We start from the raw sequence: 19005 nt of genomic DNA, 5'->3' as shown, positions 1-19005 counted from the left end.
ACCATCACCACTTTGTAGTTTCAGACCCGTTCGATCTATATGCCCCACCCCCCAACAAAGCCTGGATTCAAGGCAAGCAAGCACGCCCTGTTCATCCCTCCCCCCGATCCTGAACACAATTTCATCTTTTCTTTCTGCATTCCTTCCTATATTCTTGGTGTCCCCAATCAATGACTCTCAGTGAAATGACTGAAGGAGTGTTTTTCGGACTCTCCACCTACTGTAAGACTCCATTGGAGAGTTCTCATTTTTATGTCATTTGAACTAGCCTTTGATAGCTGAAAGGACGGCGTACGTCCTTTCAAGATACCATGTGCCAAACGAAGCCCTTTTGGCAACTGCCATCATTATCTCCAGGCAGGCATTGCTGTTTGAAGGGTGACATCTCAGCCAGAAGGCAGAGGCTGAGCTCCTCTTGTTGCACCAGCTCCCAAAAGAAGCCAAGAAAGGGAGCTGGAACAACAAACCACCCCCATGCCCAGGAAAGCGTTCTTCATGACAGAAGGCTAGAAAATGACCCAACATCCTTGTGGCCCAGAACCACTCTAGAAAATCACTGTTCCATAAAAAAGAGAAACACATGGGAAGTTCCAAGGAGAGGCAATGCCCATGGCCAGTGTACTTGAGAGACGGCCTGACCGCTCCGGGGAAGACACGCACCGACGGAACCCCTTGGGAAACAGCAGTGATAGTCCTCACCGTCGTAAGGGTTTCCTCTGGGGACAACCTGCCCTGGGCACCACACGAGGGAGCAGACCGGCTTCTCTTCCTCTGCCCCCACACCATTCACTCATGAAGGCAGCTCAGGTGTTCTCATGCCCTGCCTGCCTGCCTGCCTGGCTCATCCGTGAGCTGTGACCACCTCCAGGGTAGGACTCCACCTTTTCCTCTCTGTGTACCGTGAATCTGCACACAGTGGGCTTTCAGAACCTTAGGAGACTTGAGCCATTCCCGCTCGAGCCAGAACCCTCCCCAGGAAGGAAAACAGCTGTGGAGTCATTTTGGCCCCAGCACTGGTTCCGAAAGCCTGGCGGCTCCTACAGCCTCTACGGTGTGAAGAGGGAGGTCCCTTTTGACAGAGCTTTCCGGCTCTCAGATCTAAGCTGTTGTTTCACTGTCAGCTGTGTCTTCCGTTGCAGCCAGGTGGGCCACGCTGCTCCAAAGGAGCTCACAAGCTGAGTTTCAAGGGAGGACAGGGATGGCTACAACGTGCTGCAAACTGAGTGAGGGTCCCCACAATCCTCAGCAAAGGTCTGTGGTGTGCAAGTGGGGAGTAGAGGGCCCCCAAGTTCCAAAGGAAGGGAGGTAGTCGGGAGCTAAAGCCCTTGGCTGCTGTGGTAGCAGCTGCAGATGGCAGCTCGTCCACAGTGCACTTCGAATGAGGTCATATGAGCGGGACTCTGGAAATGGCTCCGAAATCAAGAGAAAGGGGTCAGGGTATGTGGGAATCCGGCGGGGGTGGGGGGTGGATGAAGGAAGGTGTCCCTCCTCTCTCCAGTGCAATTTGGTTTGGTGAGTCTCAAAGCTACCAGATGGCACTTCCCAAGTCAGGCCCCCGCAGGAATCAGGGTGGGCTGCCTGCCTCGGCCCCTGCCACAGGGACAAGCCACACCAGTGGCCTCCCTGAGCTCCAATGGCCGGATCTGGGGGGTTCTGTCTGGGTGCACACCTCCTTGCTGTGGCCAAGTTCCCCCCTTCTCTGAGCACCAGCTTCATCCTCTCGAATGAGGACATCGATTGCTACCTTGGCACGTTACTCTCTTCATCCTCTGAAGGCTCATTAGGCTTATCCTACAATTACTAGCTGGCCCGAAGAGATATCTCCTGAATCCAGATTAACCTGGAGTCTCCCAGGCTCATCTGGCATGTCTTCCCTGAAGTCTGCCAAAACCCACACCCTTGCATTTCCAGGGACTCCCCTTAGCCAGCTGGGCAGAAAACCCAGCATGCTTCAAACAAGCTGACAGACAAGTGGGAGAGGACTCACGGGCAGACGGCTTCCCTCAGGTCTCGGGTGGAGCTCTGGGACCAGAGCAGCAACGGGCCATCCCAGGCCCTGGGCTCAGCAGCGCCCTCATTCTCAGGCCGGCGGCTCTGCCCTGAGGGGAGCAGGAACGTCACCAACTGCCGCAGGCGGACCTCAAGCCCCTCCCACTGCTGGAGCCTGACCTGCCCCGGCCCCACCCCTTCCCCTACCCCAGCAGGACGAGAGTTCGTCTTCCCCTGGCTTCCAACGGGAGGCCCGGCCCTAGGCCCCGATTGGGCACTGCCCCAGCCCGGAGCCAATCACAGTGGCCAGGGAGGTGGAACGCACCGATTGGCCAGGGCCAGGTCATGTGACCATACTCCCCAGGAAACTCAAATATTACCAAGGTTCCCTAAGAAACCAATGAACGAAATTATCCAGTAAAGGCAAACCGTACTTTTTAATGAGGCCAATGTCACAGAAAAAAAAAAAATGCTCCACAGTAAACTGCTCAAGGAAGCTACTAAATAAACTTTCAGAAAAGTTTAGTAGGTTTTTTTTTTTTAAATAGGGTGACGGAGAGATATACCTTTCCCATCTATGTGAATTTAGGTTTAAACTAGATTTCCCTTGGCTGTTATATAAGACAAAAAAACCCACATCACCCTCTTTCACTCCCCCCCACCCCCAAAAAGTGTTTTAATCTATTGAATTTTTGTGTCCTCAGTTGTGTCTGATTCACGGCAACTCACGAACTCTACACAGCCAGGCTCTTCCGTCCATGGAATTCAGGGCAATTTTTTCTGTCCCAGTAAATGCCCACCCTGGGTGATCCAAAGGCAAGGGCTCAGAGGCTCCTGAGAGACTAACTAACTCCTTTCAGCTGAGCACAGAGCTGGCTCCTCACTGGGATGCCTGTGGCCTGGGGCTCCCAGAGGGGAGAGCAGCACTCGCCCCACCGTGTGGTCACTGCTGGAAGTGCAGGCTGCTCCTCACTCCCCCTTGACAGTGTCCCTGAGGGCAGAACAGTGTGAATCGAATCAAGGTGGAAATGCAAACTCCAATGCAACCAACCTTCCCACAAGGTCTCCAAAACCACTCAGGAACAGGGAATTGGAAACTGCAGGGGATGACATGAATGGAGATGGAGACTTGACACCTTACACCGAGTTCACTTCCAGTTATCCCTAGACAAACTTTCCATGAAAACTTGTCACAAATCTAGAAGAACAATGAGCAGAAACCGGACACGTGCTTTGAGTCTTCACACACAAAACTAAAAGGCAGTCCACAAAAAAACCCCAGAGAATACAGTGGACTTTGCAAAATCAAAGATATCTACTGTGGGAAAGACCTCATGACAAAAGCAAAAGACAGGTCATACATCGCGAGACGAATGAGTGGAAACACAAAGCTTATCAAGGATGTGTCTCCAAACAGACAAAGAACGCCAACACAACAAGCCTGTGAAAACTAGGGAAAGGTCTGAAGGGACACCAGACGGAGGAAGACACACACAGAGTATCCCGGATGATGTCCAGCACTGAGGGCCTGAAGAAACAACAGTCTAGTTGCACCCCCTCAGGCCTGTGTGACCGTGGATGAGGCCTCTGTTTCCCGGTGGCTCTGAGACATGGACAGGGAGGAAGGGGAAGAGAAGTCACTTGCATTTCTAATACTCACAGCAAAGTCTTCCAATGAGAAGGGAATTATCACCCCCACTGACAATGCCATTCACTGAAGTGATACCCACGAGTCCATCTACCCCAGAAGGGAAGGATGGACCTGTTCTCACAAAACGGCGAGAGATGGAAGGAGGAAGATCAAGCCCACACCAATCACTGGAAAGAGAAGCTGTGCTCAGGGCTTGAAAGAATTCCTATTGGGAAAATCATGTCACAGCCCCACATGGCAATCCACAGCTTCCATGCTATTCCTCCCAAAATGCCAATGCATTTTCGCACCGAACAAAGAATTGCAAAGGGGGTACGGAAACAGAAAGGAGCCTACATTGTCAATACAATCCGACGAAAAAGCCCCGATACGGACATCCAAGGTTGTGTGAAAGGAAATTAGACGACCAAACTAGGATCCTCAGGAGAGTATCGGAGAAGGCAATGGCGACCCACTCCAGTACTCTTGCCTGGAAAATGTCCTGGACGGAGGAGCCTGGTAGGCTGCAGGCCATGGGGTCATGCAGAGTCAGACACGACTGAAGTGACTTAGCCGCAGCAGCAGCAGCAGCAGGACAGTATGCTATTGGGAATACAACAACACACACAGATCCAGATCGATGGAATAAAGTTGAGGGTCCAGAAACAAACCCCAGCATCCATGGTCAACTCATCTCTGACACAGACGGGGAGAATATCCAAATGGGAACAGGAAAGCCTCTTCAATCAATGTCCATGGGAAAACCAGACAGCTACATCTGAAGAACGCTATTGGTTTTGATCTCATACCACCTCAATATCGGGGAAAAACCTCACCCTAAAGACTGATGTCATGAGATAGCTAGAAAGAAGCGTAGGTCAAAGGCTCCTTAACATCAGAGTCTCCTTGCCATTTGCTGGGCGGAGGTCGAAATGGGTCTCTTCAAGTAAGGGAAAGAGGTAAACGAAGTACACCACTGGGTTTCCATCCAATGGAACCTCTTCACAACAGAGAAGCTAAGCATTCACAAATGCAAAAGATAGGAAACGGAACACGAGAGACTCCTTGCAAGTGGTGTATCTGAGAAGGGGTTCATATGGAAAGAGACGAAGAATGCACAGCACTCAGATTCCAAGAAACACCACCACCACCCTTGACCCTTCCCCCATGACCAACTCTGACCTAAAGCCTTTCTCTCCCTCTAACCTATCCCTAAAACATAACCCTCATCTAATCATATACATGTGCATCCCTAGCATCCATCCATCCATCCACACACGAGAGAGAAAGAGGAAGACACAGACGGAATTGAGAAAGGAAAAGAGAGGGACACAGCCAGAGAGAGACACGGAACCAAAGAGAGGAAAGGAGTCGATGGTCCAGACTTTTCCTCAATCTGTCTCGAAGGTAGAAGCAATGACAGCGCCCTTCCACCCCAGAAGGGGGAAAAGGACGGAAGGTTTGGAGAGGAAAAGACAAGAACGCAGGGAGCCAGTAGAAGCTCAGCCACCCGCAGAAGCCGAGCTGGGACACTTCAACAGAATCTCAATGGAAACAGAGGACCAGAAAGTTGGCTACTCTTTTCTATAAGAGAGGGAGACCTTCGAGTCTTCCTTTCGGTCCTCCAACTTGGATGCGGGGTCTCAAAACAGTCAGGAGGGGGAGTGCCTTTTCCTGGGTACCACGGCGCATCCAGGCCTCGTTCTGCCCCATTCTGTGCTGTGCCAGCCCTGGATGGAATCTTTCTTTCTGAAGTCTCAGCGCACGAGCTCCACGTGATATCGGCCCCAGGTGGAAAGGCATGGAGCTGCTCGTAGGCCGACAGGCCTAGGAAGCAGATGGGAGAATGACCCCCACTCTGCAGATGGAGAGACTGGGGAAACCCTGAGGGGCATATGGTTGTCAAGGGCCACACCACTTATGAGAAGAAGGAGCCTGGTCTGAGAGCAGCATGGTCCTCGGAGCTCAGGCCCTGGCTGAACCCAGGCCTCCCCAGGGCTGTGGGCTGGGCCGTGTGGGTGTCACTGTGCCTGCACATGGCCTAAGGGGGGTGATCGAGCAGTCAGAAACACAGAGATTCCCTTGGGAAGTTTTGGGGAAGGGACCTCAGCACGAACCCCAGGAGATGATGTCACCTGCCGGCAACAGAACCCAACAGAACCCGCAATCCGGGTATCCAGGCCTCCAGAGCGGAGAGGAGCCCCCAGCCAGATCACTTGCTGCCAAGATGTTCTGCTGTTTGCCCCTGCCCAGAGGCCGGGGCCTCAGGAGAGCTCACAGGCAGTGTGCGTGGGCACCCTGTCGACGTTGGCTCAGGACACCCCCGAGAGGCCTCTGGCCCTTTGCCCGGAGAAACAGAAAGGTAACACGGGGAGCCCCAGGCCGGGCCAGGCCACCTCTCCCATGCCAACCGGAAACACCGGGTCCTTTGCCTGTGTGTGGGGATGCGGGTTTCTCGGGCTGTGTCCCCCTCAAGGAAGCCCAGGCGGATGTGGGGTCAGAAGCCTGTGGACAAGTTGTGTCCACACCCCAGGGGAGAGCAGGCTGGGCGGGATGGGGAGAGTGTGGGCAGCGCCGGCCCGCCAGGCTGACCTCACACCCTCAGATGGGTCTCTTTCCTCCCGGGTGGGGATCTGAGCAGACACACGTCTCTGACCCTTCTGGGAAGAGAAGTTCGAGCAGGCAGAAGCAGCGGCTCCACTGGCCAGGCCCAGCTCGGAAAACTCCCAGCATGGCTGGCTGACGGTCACTGTCGTTGCAGAGCTTCCCACGTGACGAGGCCGAGGACGGGGACACCCCATCCAGCTCCCAGAGGGAGGGGTCGGAGCACCACCCGCCCGCCCGTGAGGCCCAGTGCAGGCTCCAGGTCAGCGTGCCCACGGAGGCATCAGCCCCACCGGGGGAGACGCGGAGGTGGGGAAGGCCTGCTGCCGAGACACCGCCCAGGATACAGCCGGCGGCCCAGTCTGAGGCTGCCACGGAGCTCAGCACACCCGGCTCCGACCCAGAGTCCAGAGAACCCCGGCCTCTGAGGCACCAGGAGGACCTGGAGCCCAGCACGCCAGAGCACAGAGGTGAGGACGCTGGGGCTGGTGCACGGGAGTGTGTGGGGAGGGGTGCTGAGCTACACAGGGACGAGTCCCCGAAAGCTGCTGCTGGGCCTGCAGCAAGCGCTGGCCTCACACCCCCCGCCCCCCATCTTGCACACTTCAGTCCCAAAAGACATCTGACGCTGGGTATTCTTTGGGAACCTCTTGGAAGGTTTCTGTCCCGGGGTACGCACATGCCAAGGCTGGCCTGTGGGCAAACTTTGCTTCTCCCCCAACTCTAGCACTGGCCTCCAACTGGAACCAGGCTCCACTTCCCAGACCTGTCCCTAAAGAGGTGGTGGCTCCAGGTGCAGGACCCAGGGATCCACCGAGGGCAGATGGAGAAGCGAGACTTGCCCTCGCAGAGACACCAGGCCAGCTGGGTACTGGCCAGCACACCGGGCAGATCGGATCTCCGTGCCTGCAGGACCCCCAGCCCCAGGCACTGATGTCCCACCCCCTCAGCGAGAACCTCCACCTCCACGTGCACCTCTACCTGCTCGGGCTTTGGCAAGAGAACCCGAGACAGAGGAGGAGTCACCGCCTCGGCAGGGAGAGCCTGCCCTGGCTCCCGCGCAACACCCAGATGCCCACGATCACTCACCCAGCCCTGCAGGGAGAAAGAGCCCCCGCTCTGGACAGAGACCCAGAGCCCTTGCCGGAAACACCACGTCCAGGGGAGCGGTCGGCTCTGCAGCCTCCATCCCTGTCTGCTCACCGTGGATGCCGGCAACTCGGTCTGCCCCCAGGGGACATGGAGTTCCTTTCCCCTGAACTGCTTTGCATTTGGTTTGTTTCCACCTTTCTGGTGATGTTTTATTTTTTGTATGGTTTCCTGTATTTTTGTTGGTTAAGTTGGGATTAGTAAACTTTTTCATCATTGTTGCAATCTGGGATCACTGTTGTGTAACTCTGGTGATACTGTGTTACCATCACCACTTTGTAGTTTCAGACCCGTTCGATCTATATGCCCCACCCCCCAACAAAGCCTGGATTCAAGGCAAGCAAGCACGCCCTGTTCATCCCTCCCCCCGATCCTGAACACAATTTCATCTTTTCTTTCTGCATTCCTTCCTATATTCTTGGTGTCCCCAATCAATGACTCTCAGTGAAATGACTGAAGGAGTGTTTTTCGGACTCTCCACCTACTGTAAGACTCCATTGGAGAGTTCTCATTTTTATGTCATTTGAACTAGCCTTTGATAGCTGAAAGGACGGTGTACGTCCTTTCAAGATACCATGTGCCAAACGAAGCCCTTTTGGCAACTGCCATCATTATCTCCAGGCAGGCATTGCTGTTTGAAGGGTGACATCTCAGCCAGAAGGCAGAGGCTGAGCTCCTCTTGTTGCAGCAGCTCCCAAAAGAAGCCAAGAAAGGGAGCTGGAACAACAAACCACCCCCATGCCCAGGAAAGCGTTCTTCATGACAGAAGGCTAGAAAATGACCCAACATCCTTGTGGCCCAGAACCACTCTAGAAAATCACTGTTCCATAAAAAAGAGAAACACATGGGAAGTTCCAAGGAGAGGCAATGCCCATGGCCAGTGTACTTGAGAGACGGCCTGACCGCTCCGGGGAAGACACGCACCGACGGAACCCCTTGGGAAACAGCAGTGATAGTCCTCACCGTCGTAAGGGTTTCCTCTGGGGACAACCTGCCCTGGGCACCACACGAGGGAGCAGACCGGCTTCTCTTCCTCTGCCCCCACACCATTCACTCATGAAGGCAGCTCAGGTGTTCTCATGCCCTGCCTGCCTGCCTGCCTGGCTCATCCGTGAGCTGTGACCACCTCCAGGGTAGGACTCCACCTTTTCCTCTCTGTGTACCGTGAATCTGCACACAGTGGGCTTTCAGAACCTTAGGAGACTTGAGCCATTCCCGCTCGAGCCAGAACCCTCCCCAGGAAGGAAAACAGCTGTGGAGTCATTTTGGCCCCAGCACTGGTTCCGAAAGCCTGGCGGCTCCTACAGCCTCTACGGTGTGAAGAGGGAGGTCCCTTTTGACAGAGCTTTCCGGCTCTCAGATCTAAGCTGTTGTTTCACTGTCAGCTGTGTCTTCCGTTGCAGCCAGGTGGGCCACGCTGCTCCAAAGGAGCTCACAAGCTGAGTTTCAAGGGAGGACAGGGATGGCTACAACGTGCTGCAAACTGAGTGAGGGTCCCCACAATCCTCAGCAAAGGTCTGTGGTGTGCAAGTGGGGAGTAGAGGGCCCCCAAGTTCCAAAGGAAGGGAGGTAGTCGGGAGCTAAAGCCCTTGGCTGCTGTGGTAGCAGCTGCAGATGGCAGCTCGTCCACAGTGCACTTCGAATGAGGTCATATGAGCGGGACTCTGGAAATGGCTCCGAAATCAAGAGAAAGGGGTCAGGGTATGTGGGAATCCGGCGGGGGTGGGGGGTGGATGAAGGAAGGTGTCCCTCCTCTCTCCAGTGCAATTTGGTTTGGTGAGTCTCAAAGCTACCAGATGGCACTTCCCAAGTCAGGCCCCCGAAGGAATCAGGGTGGGCTGCCTGCCTCGGCCCCTGCCACAGGGACAAGCCACACCAGTGGCCTCCCTGAGCTCCAATGGCCGGATCTGGGGGGTCCTGTCTGGGTGCACACCTCCTTGCTGTGGCCAAGTTCCCCCCTTCTCTGAGCACCAGCTTCATCCTCTCGAATGAGGACATCGATTGCTACCTTGGCACGTTACTCTCTTCATCCTCTGAAGGCTCATTAGGCTTATCCTACAATTACTAGCTGGCCCGAAGAGATATCTCCTGAATCCAGATTAACCTGGAGTCTCCCAGCCTCATCTGGCATGTCTTCCCTGAAGTCTGCCAAAACCCACACCCTTGCATTTCCAGGGACTCCCCTTAGCCAGCTGGGCAGAAAACCCAGCATGCTTCAAACAAGCTGACAGACAAGTGGGAGAGGACTCACGGGCAGACGGCTTCCCTCAGGTCTCGGGTGGAGCTCTGGGACCACAGCAGCAACGGGCCATCCCAGGCCCTGGGCTCAGCAGCGCCCTCATTCTCAGGCCGGCGGCTCTGCCCTGAGGGGAGCAGGAACGTCACCAACTGCCGCAGGCGGACCTCAAGCCCCTCCCACTGCTGGAGCCTGACCTGCCCCGGCCCCACCCCTTCCCCTACCCCAGCAGGACGAGAGCTCGTCTTCCCCTGGCTTCCAACGGGAGGCCCGGCCCTGGGCCCCGATTGGGCACTGCCCCAGCCCGGAGCCAATCACAGTGGCCAGGGAGGTGGAACGCACCGATTGGCCAGGGCCAGGTCATGTGACCATACTCCCCAGGAAACTCAAATATTACCAAGGTTCCCTAAGAAACCAATGAACAAAATTATCCAGTAAAGGCAAACCGTACTTTTTAATGAGGCCAATGTCACAGAAAAAAAAAAAAAAATGCTCCACAGTAAACTGCTCAAGGAAGCTACTAAATAAACTTTCAGAAAAGTTTAGTAGGTTTTTTTTTTTTAAATAGGGTGACGGAGAGATATACCTTTCCCATCTATGTGAATTTAGGTTTAAACTAGATTTCCCTTGGCTGTTATATAAGACAAAAAAACCCACATCACCCTCTTTCACTCCCCCCCACCCCCAAAAAGTGTTTTAATCTATTGAATTTTTGTGTCCTCAGTTGTGTCTGATTCACGGCAACTCACGAACTCTACACAGCCAGGCTCTTCCGTCCATGGAATTCAGGGCAATTTTTTCTGTCCCAGTAAATGCCCACCCTGGGTGATCCAAAGGCAAGGGCTCAGAGGCTCCTGAGAGACTAACTAACTCCTTTCAGCTGAGCACAGAGCTGGCTCCTCACTGGGATGCCTGTGGCCTGGGGCTCCCAGAGGGGAGAGCAGCACTCGCCCCACCGTGTGGTCACTGCTGGAAGTGCAGGCTGCTCCTCACTCCCCCTTGACAGTGTCCCTGAGGGCAGAACAGTGTGAATCGAATCAAGGTGGAAATGCAAACTCCAATGCAACCAACCTTCCCACAAGGTCTCCAAAACCACTCAGGAACAGGGAATTGGAAACTGCAGGGGATGACATGAATGGAGATGGAGACTGGACACCTTACACCGAGTTCACTTCCAGTTATCCCTAGACAAACTTTCCATGAAAACTTGTCACAAATCTAGAAGAACAATGAGCAGAAACCGGACACGTGCTTTGAGTCTTCACACACAAAACTAAAAGGCAGTCCACAAAAAAAACCCCAGAGAATACAGTGGACTTTGCAAAATCAAAGATATCTACTGTGGGAAAGACCTCATGACAAAAGCAAAAGACAGGTCATACATCGCGAGACGAATGAGTGGAAACACAAAGCTTATCAAGGATGTGTCTCCAAACAGACAAAGAACGCCAACACAACAAGCCTGTGAAAACTAGGGAAAGGTCTGAAGGGACACCAGACGGAGGAAGACACACACAGAGTATCCCGGATGATGTCCAGCACTGAGGGCCTGAAGAAACAACAGTCTAGTTGCACCCCCTCAGGCCTGTGTGACCGTGGATGAGGCCTCTGTTTCCCGGTGGCTCTGAGACATGGACAGGGAGGAAGGGGAAGAGAAGTCACTTGCATTTCTAATACTCACAGCAAAGTCTTCCAATGAGAAGGGAATTATCACCCCCACTGACAATGCCATTCACTGAAGTGATACCCACGAGTCCATCTACCCCAGAAGGGAAGGATGGACCTGTTCTCACAAAACGGCGAGAGATGGAAGGAGGAAGATCAAGCCCACACCAATCACTGGAAAGAGAAGCTGTGCTCAGGGCTTGAAAGAATTCCTATTGGGAAAATCATGTCACAGCCCCACATGGCAATCCACAGCTTCCATGCTATTCCTCCCAAAATGCCAATGCATTTTCGCACCGAACAAAGAATTGCAAAGGGGGTACGGAAACAGAAAGGAGCCTACATTGTCAATACAATCCGACGAAAAAGCCCCGATACGGACATCCAAGGTTGTGTGAAAGGAAATTAGACGACCAAACTAGGATCCTCAGGAGAGTATCGGAGAAGGCAATGGCGACCCACTCCAGTACTCTTGCCTGGAAAATGTCCTGGACGGAGGAGCCTGGTAGGCTGCAGGCCATGGGGTCATGCAGAGTCAGACACGACTGAAGTGACTTAGCCGCAGCAGCAGCAGCAGCAGGACAGTATGCTATTGGGAATACAACAACACACACAGATCCAGATCGATGGAATAAAGTTGAGGGTCCAGAAACAAACCCCAGCATCCATGGTCAACTCATCTCTGACACAGACGGGGAGAATATCCAAATGGGAACAGGAAAGCCTCTTCAATCAATGTCCATGGGAAAACCAGACAGCTACATCTGAAGAACGCTATTGGTTTTGATCTCATACCACCTCAATATCGGGGAAAAACCTCACCCTAAAGACTGATGTCATGAGATAGCTAGAAAGAAGCGTAGGTCAAAGGCTCCTTAACATCAGAGTCTCCTTGCCATTTGCTGGGCGGAGGTCGAAATGGGTCTCTTCAAGTAAGGGAAAGAGGTAAACGAAGTACACCACTGGGTTTCCATCCAATGGAACCTCTTCACAACAGAGAAGCTAAGCATTCACAAATGCAAAAGATAGGAAACGGAACACGAGAGACTCCTTGCAAGTGGTGTATCTGAGAAGGGGTTCATATGGAAAGAGACGAAGAATGCACAGCACTCAGATTCCAAGAAACACCACCACCACCCTTGACCCTTCCCCCATGACCAACTCTGACCTAAAGCCTTTCTCTCCCTCTAACCTATCCCTAAAACATAACCCTCATCTAATCATATACATGTGCATCCCTAGCATCCATCCATCCATCCACACACGAGAGAGAAAGAGGAAGACACAGACGGAATTGAGAAAGGAAAAGAGAGGGACACAGCCAGAGAGAGACACGGAACCAAAGAGAGGAAAGGAGTCGATGGTCCAGACTTTTCCTCAATCTGTCTCGAAGGTAGAAGCAATGACAGCGCCCTTCCACCCCAGAAGGGGGAAAAGGACGGAAGGTTTGGAGAGGAAAAGACAAGAACGCAGGGAGCCAGTAGAAGCTCAGCCACCCGCAGAAGCCGAGCTGGGACACTTCAACAGAATCTCAATGGAAACAGAGGACCAGAAAGTTGGCTACTCTTTTCTATAAGAGAGGGAGACCTTCGAGTCTTCCTTTCGGTCCTCCAACTTGGATGCGGGGTCTCAAAACAGTCAGGAGGGGGAGTGCCTTTTCCTGGGTACCACGGCGCATCCAGGCCTCGTTCTGCCCCATTCTGTGCTGTGCCAGCCCTGGATGGAATCTTTCTTTCTGAAGTCTCAGCGCACGAGCTCCACGTGATATCGGCCCCAGGTGGAAAGGCATGGAGCTGCTCGTAGGCCGACAGGCCTAGGAAGCAGATGGGAGAATGACCCCCACTCTGCAGATGGAGAGACTGGGGAAACCCTGAGGGGCATATGGTTGTCAAGGGCCACACCACTTATGAGAAGAAGGAGCCTGGTCTGAGAGCAGCATGGTCCTCGGAGCTCAGGCCCTGGCTGAACCCAGGCCTCCCCAGGGCTGTGGGCTGGGCCGTGTGGGTGTCACTGTGCCTGCACATGGCCTAAGGGGGGTGATCGAGCAGTCAGAAACACAGAGATTCCCTTGGGAAGTTTTGGGGAAGGGACCTCAGCACGAACCCCAGGAGATGATGTCACCTGCCGGCAACAGAACCCAACAGAACCCGCAATCCGGGTATCCAGGCCTCCAGAGCGGAGAGGAGCCCCCAGCCAGATCACTTGCTGCCAAGATGTTCTGCTGTTTGCCCCTGCCCAGAGGCCGGGGCCTCAGGAGAGCTCACAGGCAGTGTGCGTGGGCACCCTGTCAACGTTGGCTCAGGACACCCCCGAGAGGCCTCTGGCCCTTTGCCCGGAGAAACAGAAAGGTAACACGGGCAGCCCCAGGCCGGGCCAGGCCACCTCTCCCATGCCACCCGGAAACACCGGGTCCTTTGCCTGTGTGTGGGGATGCGGGTTTCTCGGGCTGTGTCCCCCTCAAGGAAGCCCAGGCGGATGTGGGGTCAGAAGCCTGTGGACAAGTTGTGTCCACACCCCAGGGGAGAGCAGGCTGGGCGGGATGGGGAGAGTGTGGGCAGCGCCGGCCCGCCAGGCTGACCTCACACCCTCAGATGGGTCTCTTTCCTCCCGGGTGGGGATCTGAGCAGACACACGTCTCTGACCCTTCTGGGAAGAGAAGTTCGAGCAGGCAGAAGCAGCGGCTCCACTGGCCAGGCCCAGCTCGGAAAACTCCCAGCATGGCTGGCTGACGGTCACTGTCGTTGCAGAGCTTCCCACGTGATGAGGCCGAGGACGGGGACACCCCATCCAGCTCTCAGAGGGAGGGGTCGGAGCACCACCCGCCCGCCCGTGAGGCCCAGTGCAGGCTCCAGGTCAGCGTGCCCACGGAGGCATCAGCCCCACCGGGGGAGACGCGGAGGTGGGGAAGGCCTGCTGCCGAGACACCGCCCAGGATACAGCCGGCGGCCCAGTCTGAGGCTGCCACGGAGCTCAGCACACCCGGCTCCGACCCAGAGTCCAGAGAACCCCGGCCTCTGAGGCACCAGGAGGACCTGGAGCCCAGCACGCCAGAGCACAGAGGTGAGGACGCTGGGGCTGGTGCACGGGAGTGTGTGGGGAGGGGTGCTGAGCTACACAGGGACGAGTCCCCGAAAGCTGCTGCTGGGCCTGCAGCAAGCGCTGGCCTCACACCCCCCGCCCCCCATCTTGCACACTTCAGTCCCAAAAGACATCTGACGCTGGGTATTCTTTGGGAACCTCTTGGAAGGTTTCTGTCCCGGGGTACGCACATGCCAAGGCTGGCCTGTGGGCAAACTTTGCTTCTCCCCCAACTCTAGCACTGGCCTCCAACTGGAACCAGGCTCCACTTCCCAGACCTGTCCCTAAAGAGGTGGTGGCTCCAGGTGCAGGACCCAGGGATCCACCGAGGGCAGATGGAGAACCGAGACTTGCCCTCGCAGAGACACCAGGCCAGCTGGGTACTGGCCAGCACACCGGGCAGATCGGATCTCCGTGCCTGCAGGACCCCCAGCCCCAGGCACTGATGTCCCACCCCCTCAGCGAGAACCTCCACCTCCACGTGCACCTCTACCTGCTCGGGCTTTGGCAAGAGAACCCGAGGCAGAGGAGGAGTCACTGCCTCGGCAGGGAGAGCCTGCCCTGGCTCCCGCGCAACACCCAGATGCCCACGATCACTCACCCAGCCCTGCAGGGAGAAAGAGCCCCCGCTCTGGACAGAGACCCAGAGCCCTTGCCGGAAACACCACGTCCAGGGGAGCGGTCGGCTCTGCAGCCTCCATCCCTGTCTGCTCACCGTGGATGCCGGCAACTCGGTCTGCCCCCAGGGGACATGGAGTTCCTTTCCCCTGAACTGCTTTGCATTTGGTTTGTTTCCACCTTTCTGGTGATGTTTTATTTTTTGTATGGTTTCCTGTATTTTTGTTGGTTAAGTTGGGATTAGTAAACTTTTTCATCATTGTTGCAATCTGGGATCACTGTTGTGTAACTCTGGTGATACTGTGTTACCATCACCACTTTGTAGTTTCAGACCCGTTCGATCTTTATGCCCCACCCCCCAACAAAGCCTGGATTCAAGGCAAGCAAGCACGCCCTGTTCATCCCTCCCCCCGATCCTGAACACAATTTCATCTTTTCTTTCTGCATTCCTTCCTATATTCTTGGTGTCCCCAATCAATGACTCTCAGTGAAATGACTGAAGGAGTGTTTTTCGGACTCTCCACCTACTGTAAGACTCCATTGGAGAGTTCTCATTTTTATGTCATTTGAACTAGCCTTTGATAGCTGAAAGGACGGTGTACGTCCTTTCAAGATACCATGTGCCAAACGAAGCCCTTTTGGCAACTGCCATCATTATCTCCAGGCAGGCATTGCTGTTTGAAGGGTGACATCTCAGCCAGAAGGCAGAGGCTGAGCTCCTCTTGTTGCACCAGCTCCCAAAAGAAGCCAAGAAAGGGAGCTGGAACAACAAACCACCCCCATGCCCAGGAAAGCGTTCTTCATGACAGAAGGCTAGAAAATGACCCAACATCCTTGTGGCCCAGAACCACTCTAGAAAATCACTGTTCCATAAAAAAGAGAAACACATGGGAAGTTCCAAGGAGAGGCAATGCCCATGGCCAGTGTACTTGAGAGACGGCCTGACCGCTCCGGGGAAGACACGCACCGACGGAACCCCTTGGGAAACAGCAGTGATAGTCCTCACCGTCGTAAGGGTTTCCTCTGGGGACAACCTGCCCTGGGCACCACACGAGGGAGCAGACCGGCTTCTCTTCCTCTGCCCCCACACCATTCACTCATGAAGGCAGCTCAGGTGTTCTCATGCCCTGCCTGCCTGCCTGCCTGGCTCATCCGTGAGCTGTGACCACCTCCAGGGTAGGACTCCACCTTTTCCTCTCTGTGTACCGTGAATCTGCACACAGTGGGCTTTCAGAACCTTAGGAGACTTGAGCCATTCCCGCTCGAGCCAGAACCCTCCCCAGGAAGGAAAACAGCTGTGGAGTCATTTTGGCCCCAGCACTGGTTCCGAAAGCCTGGCGGCTCCTACAGCCTCTACGGTGTGAAGAGGGAGGTCCCTTTTGACAGAGCTTTCCGGCTCTCAGATCTAAGCTGTTGTTTCACTGTCAGCTGTGTCTTCCGTTGCAGCCAGGTGGGCCACGCTGCTCCAAAGGAGCTCACAAGCTGAGTTTCAAGGGAGGACAGGGATGGCTACAACGTGCTGCAAACTGAGTGAGGGTCCCCACAATCCTCAGCAAAGGTCTGTGGTGTGCAAGTGGGGAGTAGAGGGCCCCCAAGTTCCAAAGGAAGGGAGGTAGTCGGGAGCTAAAGCCCTTGGCTGCTGTGGTAGCAGCTGCAGATGGCAGCTCGTCCACAGTGCACTTCGAATGAGGTCATATGAGCGGGACTCTGGAAATGGCTCCGAAATCAAGAGAAAGGGGTCAGGGTATGTGGGAATCCGGCGGGGGTGGGGGGTGGATGAAGGAAGGTGTCCCTCCTCTCTCCAGTGCAATTTGGTTTGGTGAGTCTCAAAGCTACCAGATGGCACTTCCCAAGTCAGGCCCCCGCAGGAATCAGGGTGGGCTGCCTGCCTCGGCCCCTGCCACAGGGACAAGCCACACCAGTGGCCTCCCTGAGCTCCAATGGCCGGATCTGGGGGGTCCTGTCTGGGTGCACACCTCCTTGCTGTGGCCAAGTTCCCCCCTTCTCTGAGCACCAGCTTCATCCTCTCGAATGAGGACATCGATTGCTACCTTGGCACGTTACTCTCTTCATCCTCTGAAGGCTCATTAGGCTTATCCTACAATTACTAGCTGGCCCGAAGAGATATCTCCTGAATCCAGATTAACCTGGAGTCTCCCAGCCTCATCTGGCATGTCTTCCCTGAAGTCTGCCAAAACCCACACCCTTGCATTTCCAGGGACTCCCCTTAGCCAGCTGGGCAGAAAACCCAGCATGCTTCAAACAAGCTGACAGAAAAGTGGGAGAGGACTCACGGGCAGACGGCTTCCCTCAGGTCTCGGGTGGAGCTCTGGGACCACAGCAGCAACGGGCCATCCCAGGCCCTGGGCTCAGCAGCGCCCTCATTCTCAGGCCGGCGGCTCTGCCCTGAGGGGAGCAGGAACGTCACCAACTGCCGCAGGCGGACCTCAAGCCCCTCCCACTGCTGGAGCCTGACCTGCCCCGGCCCCACCCCTTCCCCTACCCCAGCAGGACGAGAGCTCGTCTTCCCCTGGTTTCCAACGGGAGGCCCGGCCCTGGGCCCCGATTGGGCACTGCCCCAGCCCGGAGCCAATCACAGTGGCCAGGGAGGTGGAACGCACCGATTGGCCAGGGCCAGGTCATGTGACCATACTCCCCAGGAAACTCAAATATTACCAAGGTTCCCTAAGAAACCAATGAACAAAATTATCCAGTAAAGGCAAACCGTACTTTTTAATGAGGCCAATGTCACAGAAAAAAAAAAAAATGCTCCACAGTAAACTGCTCAAGGAAGCTACTAAATAAACTTTCAGAAAAGTTTAGTAGGTTTTTTTTTTTTAAATAGGGTGACGGAGAGATATACCTTTCCCATCTATGTGAATTTAGGTTTAAACTAGATTTCCCTTGGCTGTTATATAAGACAAAAAAACCCACATCACCCTCTTTCACTCCCCCCCACCCCCAAAAAGTGTTTTAATCTATTGAATTTTTGTGTCCTCAGTTGTGTCTGATTCACGGCAACTCACGAACTCTACACAGCCAGGCTCTTCCGTCCATGGAATTCAGGGCAATTTTTTCTGTCCCAGTAAATGCCCACCCTGGGTGATCCAAAGGCAAGGGCTCAGAGGCTCCTGAGAGACTAACTAACTCCTTTCAGCTGAGCACAGAGCTGGCTCCTCACTGGGATGCCTGTGGCCTGGGGCTCCCAGAGGGGAGAGCAGCACTCGCCCCACCGTGTGGTCACTGCTGGAAGTGCAGGCTGCTCCTCACTCCCCCTTGACAGTGTCCCTGAGGGCAGAACAGTGTGAATCGAATCAAGGTGGAAATGCAAACTCCAATGCAACCAACCTTCCCACAAGGTCTCCAAAACCACTCAGGAACAGGGAATTGGAAACTGCAGGGGATGACATGAATGGAGATGGAGACTGGACACCTTACACCGAGTTCACTTCCAGTTATCCCTAGACAAACTTTCCATGAAAACTTGTCACAAATCTAGAAGAACAATGAGCAGAAACCGGACACGTGCTTTGAGTCTTCACACACAAAACTAAAAGGCAGTCCACAAAAAAAACCCCAGAGAATACAGTGGACTTTGCAAAATCAAAGATATCTACTGTGGGAAAGACCTCATGACAAAAGCAAAAGACAGGTCATACATCGCGAGACGAATGAGTGGAAACACAAAGCTTATCAAGGATGTGTCTCCAAACAGACAAAGAACGCCAACACAACAAGCCTGTGAAAACTAGGGAAAGGTCTGAAGGGACACCAGACGGAGGAAGACACACACAGAGTATCCCGGATGATGTCCAGCACTGAGGGCCTGAAGAAACAACAGTCTAGTTGCACCCCCTCAGGCCTGTGTGACCGTGGATGAGGCCTCTGTTTCCCGGTGGCTCTGAGACATGGACAGGGAGGAAGGGGAAGAGAAGTCACTTGCATTTCTAATACTCACAGCAAAGTCTTCCAATGAGAAGGGAATTATCACCCCCACTGACAATGCCATTCACTGAAGTGATACCCACGAGTCCAT

General features: G+C 54.4%; 3 protein-coding genes and 1 long non-coding RNA gene across 4 annotated transcripts in view; 3 read left to right on the top strand and 1 right to left on the bottom strand.

Annotated features, from left to right (window-relative positions):
• The window catches only part of LOC145527776 (uncharacterized), a 681763-nt gene that overhangs the window by 76461 nt on the left and 586297 nt on the right, over positions 1-19005 (bottom strand). Inside the window, exons 77-79 of the long non-coding RNA XR_014069857.1 lie at positions 17264-17375; positions 9624-9735; positions 1988-2099 (exon numbers count right to left, since the gene is read on the bottom strand). This is a non-coding gene — a long non-coding RNA (uncharacterized LOC145527776). The remainder of the gene's footprint in view (positions 1-1987; positions 2100-9623; positions 9736-17263; positions 17376-19005) is intronic.
• The window catches only part of LOC145527693 (uncharacterized), a 147333-nt gene that overhangs the window by 71007 nt on the left and 57321 nt on the right, over positions 1-19005 (top strand). The window lies entirely within an intron of this gene.
• On the top strand, positions 2526-13039 carry LOC145527712 (uncharacterized). Its single transcript, XM_081545774.1, has 3 exons — positions 2526-5981; positions 6381-6693; positions 6951-13039. Exons 1-3 carry the CDS (start codon positions 5571-5573, stop codon positions 7571-7573), a joined length of 1347 nt encoding a protein of 448 aa, XP_081401900.1. The 5' UTR covers positions 2526-5570; the 3' UTR covers positions 7574-13039.
• Positions 12681-18252, top strand: LOC145527717 (uncharacterized). The gene is made up of 3 exons (XM_081545780.1): positions 12681-13621; positions 14021-14333; positions 14591-18252. Exons 1-3 carry the CDS (start codon positions 13211-13213, stop codon positions 15211-15213), a joined length of 1347 nt encoding a protein of 448 aa, XP_081401906.1. The 5' UTR covers positions 12681-13210; the 3' UTR covers positions 15214-18252.

Source organism: Giraffa tippelskirchi, chromosome 11 (genome assembly GCF_054371585.1).
Source record: "Giraffa tippelskirchi isolate mGirTip1 chromosome 11, T2T-mGirTip1v1.2.pri, whole genome shotgun sequence".
NCBI lineage: Eukaryota > Metazoa > Chordata > Mammalia > Artiodactyla > Giraffidae > Giraffa > Giraffa tippelskirchi.
Note: the sequence above shows the minus strand (reverse complement) of the source record. Positions and strands in the feature narration are given on the sequence as shown.

Excerpts from the sequence above, each read along its gene's own strand:
- LOC145527712 (XM_081545774.1), top strand. The coding sequence starts at position 5,571 with ATGGTCCTCGGAGCTCAGGCCCTGGCTGAACCCAGGCCTCCCCAGGGC. Across the intron at positions 5,982-6,380 it reads TTGCCCGGAGAAACAGAAAG|AGCTTCCCACGTGACGAGGC; the intron begins GTAACACGGGGA and ends CTGTCGTTGCAG. Across the intron at positions 6,694-6,950 it reads CAGCACGCCAGAGCACAGAG|CACTGGCCTCCAACTGGAAC; the intron begins GTGAGGACGCTG and ends CCCCAACTCTAG.
- LOC145527717 (XM_081545780.1), top strand. The coding sequence starts at position 13,211 with ATGGTCCTCGGAGCTCAGGCCCTGGCTGAACCCAGGCCTCCCCAGGGC. Across the intron at positions 13,622-14,020 it reads TTGCCCGGAGAAACAGAAAG|AGCTTCCCACGTGATGAGGC; the intron begins GTAACACGGGCA and ends CTGTCGTTGCAG. Across the intron at positions 14,334-14,590 it reads CAGCACGCCAGAGCACAGAG|CACTGGCCTCCAACTGGAAC; the intron begins GTGAGGACGCTG and ends CCCCAACTCTAG.